Source organism: Aethalodelphis obliquidens, unplaced genomic scaffold (assembly GCF_003676395.1).
Source record: "Aethalodelphis obliquidens isolate GAN/ISIS:26980383/991018 unplaced genomic scaffold, ASM367639v1 scaffold9, whole genome shotgun sequence".
NCBI lineage: Eukaryota > Metazoa > Chordata > Mammalia > Artiodactyla > Delphinidae > Aethalodelphis > Aethalodelphis obliquidens.
This window is the reverse complement of record NW_020837953.1, coordinates 37,716,543-37,721,665: the sequence shown is the minus strand read 5'-3', so window position 1 is coordinate 37,721,665 and position 5,123 is coordinate 37,716,543. Positions and strand designations below refer to the sequence as shown.

Here is a 5,123-nt window from a genome sequence, read left to right as displayed (position 1 = left end):
GAAGACCCACTCCTCCACACAAGTTCTCCCTCTCCATTCCTGGGGGCAGCTCAATGGGAGACCCGAACCCCCAGGACCTTTGGTGAGGTGGGATGGGCACGAGATGGACAACATCCGGGGGAGCACAGGAGGACTTCCTGTGGGCTCTGACTTCCCCAGAGGGAAAATGTGTCACAGCCAGAAATAGAAACAAATGACCCCAAACACACAAAACCAAACCGAAAGCAAGCAAGAAACAACCAGATACATAAACTGCAGAAAAAGGAGTTCCGGTTCTATTTGTTGTGCAATAACGTCAATATTTGTAACACTTTTATCAAGGTATAGAAGGAAAAACGGGAGCGTTGGAATAAGCGGAACAGAAGGTCCCCCCACCCCTGTAGCATTCAAGTAGTCTGTGCCTCTTCCCCGTTCCCAAACAGTTTAGCTATGCTGTTCCCTGAGCAGGGGTAAGTCTATCGTCCAGACACACGGTTCTTGACCCAAGACTGCCATTCTGGCTTTGGCTTGCAGGTCCAGCTGGCGTTTACTGTCCCAAGGGAGCCAGTCTGATGCAGAGCCCCTTACCCTGTTCACTGTGACAGTAAACGGGCCGCAGAGACAGAAGTCCCCAAACACTGCCTGGTCGGAGCGCTCTCAGGCGATGGAAGAGATCTCGCTGGGTTTCTGCTCTCTGCAGAAGAGAGTCCTGGGGGAGGACCAGTAGCCGGCCTGGCTGCTGCGGCGACAGCAGAAAAGCATGGACAACAGCAGGGCCAGTGCGACGATGAAGGTGAGCATCCACCAGATGATGCCCGGGTAGATGAAGGGCAGGATGAGGACGAGGAGCAAGACCAGTAGGAACAGGTGTGCCGCCAGGCGCCGCGCTGCCACGCAGTTGGCACTCTCCGTGTCCTGTTCATCCTCTCTGGCTAAGCTGGGATGCCCTGCTCTCAGGGTAGCAGGATTCACCAGTCCCTGAGGACAGAGCTGCACCTCCGGGCCCGGCTGGGCCAGCTGCCCCAGCACGGCCTCCTGGTCACGCAGGCTGCAGATGAGGCCCCCGGGGACGGCAGTGACCTTGCGGCACAGTGGGCAGGTGATGGACCAGGTGTCGTCCTGCACGCACAGCAGCAGCTTCAGGCAGACGGCACAGAAGGTATGCTGGCAGCCCAGCAGTTTGGGCAGCCGGGCACGGCTATAGGACTCCCGGCACACCAGGCACTCCAGGTTGCTATCCGCGGAGCCGCGATGGCCCCCAGCAGGGCCCGCGGTGTCAGAGGCGGTGGCTTCTTTGGACGTAAGCTGGGGCTGCTGCAGGAGCTCAGTGCAGGCCATTCTGGGCACAGGAGCCACTGGGACGCGGCAGCTCAGGACCTGGGCATCGACAGGGAAGTGTCAGCCGGTGTCACTGGGACCTGGATGTGGTCTGACCTCGGGCTGGGCTGCTCAAGCCTCTGTTTCCTTCTCGTCGTCATCAGCCATCTATCACGGCTCTTCCAGGGCTGCTCAGCTTGTTTCTCGGCTCACGTTGTCCCTTCAGTTATTATTATTTCTTTCCTTGAAACCTGGGGTTAATCAGTAACTTGAGGGCCTGGAAGGGCCAAGGGGGCAGGGCCAAGGGGGCAGGGCCAAGCGGGCAGGGCCAGTGCGTGAATCAGGATTTTCCTGTGGCACCTGGTGCCCCATGAGTGCCCGCGGGATTATGGCTTCAGGGTACATTAGAATCACCACCACCACCCCCTGCCCCCCACCCCAGGAGCCTTTTAAAATGCAGGTTTCTAGGTCCCAAACCCAGAGACTGAGATTCAGCAAGGTCTGGATGGGAATCTTAGAATTTGCTCAGTTAACAAACATCACGATGATTCTAACCCAGGTGGACCAGGGGGACCTCACTTTGAGAAACACGGCCATGGGTGTTTCCCAAAAGGTTTTGGATGTCAGGATCAGCGGGAAAAAGTTTATTTGTGCTTTGAGAATGTTTGCAAGCAGGTGGCCCTGTGAAGGAGAAAGAAGTGATGGGGAAAGTATTCTGAGTAGCAGGGGAGAAAAAGTCCAGCCAAACAGTAAAACCGAAACAGTTCATAGGTATGTGTCACCTGCTACTGCCATTTGTTCCTTTACAGTCACAATAATTGTATTAACCGTTACCGGTTCCCAAGCATCTCATCCCTATCCAGCTGTGCGCTTCACATACCTACTAACAGGTACAATTTGTTGTGTGCCGGGCACACTGCAGAGTCAGTAGTAATAAAAACAGCTGCTGTCTGTTTGGGCCTGCTTGGAGCCGAGCCTCGAGACAGAATCTTCACCTGCCATCTCCCTGCATCCTGGCACAGCCCTGTAAGGAAGGTGCTACCGAGGTCTGGAAGCAAAGGCAGGGTGTGGTCAGGGCAGGCCTGCCAGCTGCCTGTCAAGGGGCCTTTCATGGGGCCAGGACCCCGTGGAATCGACCGGCGTCCAAGGCCAGGTTCCCAGCCTCTTGCGTCCAGGAACTCAATCTCGTCCTTTGGTGTAGAGGCAGTTGGCCTTCAGGCAGCTGACTCAAGCTAACAGGACTCATGTGGGACTGAAAGACATACACAGCATGCAGTTAAGAAAACGTGATTCCCATAATGGAAAAGAATAGGAAAAAGGAAAAAAATATATATGTATAACTGAATCACTTTGCTGTACACCAGAGACTAACAAGACATTGTAAATCAACTACGCTTTAATAGCAAATTTAAAATTAAAAAAGAAAATGCGATTTCCTCACTTTGCCCTGAACATCAGAGGGTGGGGTGGTGCAATCCACCTCCTCAAAGTAATGCCTCACCTACGTCACGCCGAATCCAGAAGGACGAGCTGCACCGTCCTTTGCAGCTTCTGTCACCAGCTGAGGTCCACAGAGTCCAGCTCTTCTGACCCAGTGCTTTCCTCCGCCCTAAGGGACAGGCTCTGCTCTCTTGCTTCACCCTCCCCCTGGGTCCCCTGTCTCTGAAATCGAATTCTCCACCCTCTACCCTCGCCATCACATCTCTTCTCCTCCTCAGCCATCAGCCTGACAATCACTTATTTCTTTCTATTCTGTTCTCCCCCAGATCAAGCTGAAAGGTGCCTCAGGTCTAGCACTGGGCATCTGTTTTCTCCCCAAGCCCAGCATCCATCTCTCCTTCTACAGTGGCCTGTTTTCCTTTTGGGCAACCACTGCTCTCCACTGTCATTGTGTGTGGTTCGAAGCTCTGTGGGAGGAGAGAGGCGATGTAATTCAGGGCAGACCAATCTGCATATTCCACCCCGCTGGCTAAAAGAATTGGTTCAGACACAGGTATGTGATCTAAGCCAAACCAACGAGATTCAGTTCTGGGAGTTCTGTTGGAACGGCTCACAAGTTTCTCTCACTGCTGGGTTTCCAAGCTAGAGGATGGAACCCTGGAAGTGCCAGGAACACACTGTGTGACACAAAAGAAAGATGAGAAAAGAGTCGGAAAAAGGCCTGATGACATTGAATGCCTTGATCCAGCCATACCTGAAGTCAGAGCTCTTTGGAGTTTTTTAGTTATAATAACCAATAAAATTTACTCTGATTTTTATTCTTAAGTCAGCTTGAGTTGGATTTCTGTCCCTTGCAAGGGAAAGACATCTGAGTAATGCAGCAATAGATGAAGAAAAGAAGCCTTTAATTGCTACCTGACACAAGACAATCGAGCTGTACATGGTCAAGGGAGAACTAACACCTGTGGGTTACTATGCCGAAAGAGACTTTGTGTCTCCTTCCTGCTTTGACCCGCATTATGTAATGCTCCTTTCTGTTTGCTAGACCCGAGGAAGGGTTGAGATAGGAGAAGAAAAAATTTGTTGAGCTGCATTCATTTATAATGAGAAATAGAAAATCAGGTGGCAACACAGTTTGGTCAGCTTGGCCATTGACCCCCTCTCTGCTAGCCAGCTCTACAGGAAGCCAAATAATCAGGAAGGTAGCTGGATGAGGTTGTGATCAGACCAAGGGAAGTTATTTGGGGTTAGTGTCTAAATAACTTTTTGATGTTGGGGGGCAACCACCATGAAGAAAATATATATTGGTTATAACAACCCAAATATTATAGAAATAAAGGAGAACGTGAAAGTTCCTTTGAAAAACTTCTGTCTTCTGAGAAATGACAGCATTTAACAGCACGTTCCTTCACATTGCCCCCATCCTACCATCGGGGCTTGGGAGCTACTGTGTTTCTTAAAGGTGCCTTGGTTTAAACATCAATGGCACTGGCTTTATACTTAGACAGCCAGCTCTCGTCACTTTGCCAGCTGCGTGGCCTTCGGCAAGTCTTTTCAACTTCATCGAAGCTCAGTTTCTCATTTTGATAAAATGGAGACAGTAACACTGTAGGAAATTGTGGGAGATTACTTAAGCACCCCTTCCCGCCTCCATCAAACCCTTCTCAGGGGAGACAGTAATTTATACACCTTGCCATCTAACTGACCTCAGTGTAATTGACCGCACACAGGGACACAGAGGTAAGACACTTGGGTGATCTGTTTAGCCAGTGCTTCTTCTTCTTTTTTAAAAATTAATTAATTTAATTTTATTTATTTTTGGCTGTGTTGGGTCTTCTTTGCTGTGTGCGGGCTTTCTCTGGTTGCAGTGAGCTGGGGCTACTCTTCGTTGCAGTGTGCAGGCTTCTCACTGCGGTGGCTTTTCTTGTCACGGAGCACGGGCTCTAGGCGCACAGGCTTCAGTAGTTGTGGCGCACAGGCTTCAGTAGTTGTGGCGTACGGGCTTAGTTGCTCTGCGGCGTGTGGGATCTTCCCGGACCAGGGATCAAACCCGTGTCCCCTGCATTGGCAGGTGGATTCTTAACCACTGCGCCACGAGGGAAGTTCCCAGCCAGTGCTTCTTAAAGAGAAGTGAAAGTGGGCAGGATCTGAAGCATAGCCTGAAGCAGATCTATCCCAGGGGAAGGAAAAAATGTCTCTGGAGCCTTCAAAATGTTCAATTCATCTAGGTTTTTTATTCTACTCCGTGTTACATGTGTACTTGCAGTAATATTACAATTAGAAAATTGAGTCCTTCCAAATCTTCAAATAAAACATAATTTTAAAATTGCTATACAAATGCGAATTCATTAATTCTCAGTAAAACTTTTTTTTCCCCCTTTGAAATG

At 50.4% G+C, this 5,123-nt stretch overlaps 1 protein-coding gene across 1 annotated transcript; it reads right to left on the bottom strand.

The window, feature by feature from the left end:
- Positions 1 to 636: 636 nt before the first annotated feature.
- Positions 637 to 1,317, bottom strand: RNF186 (ring finger protein 186). The gene has a single exon (XM_027110719.1). The coding sequence runs from the start codon at positions 1,315 to 1,317 to the stop codon at positions 637 to 639; it is 681 nt and encodes a 226-aa protein (XP_026966520.1).
- Positions 1,318 to 5,123: the final 3,806 nt, after the last annotated feature.

Bases quoted from the DNA above. Each gene is read 5' to 3' on its own strand.
- RNF186 (XM_027110719.1), bottom strand. From the start codon at position 1,317: ATGGCCTGCACTGAGCTCCTGCAGCAGCCCCAGCTTACGTCCAAAGAA.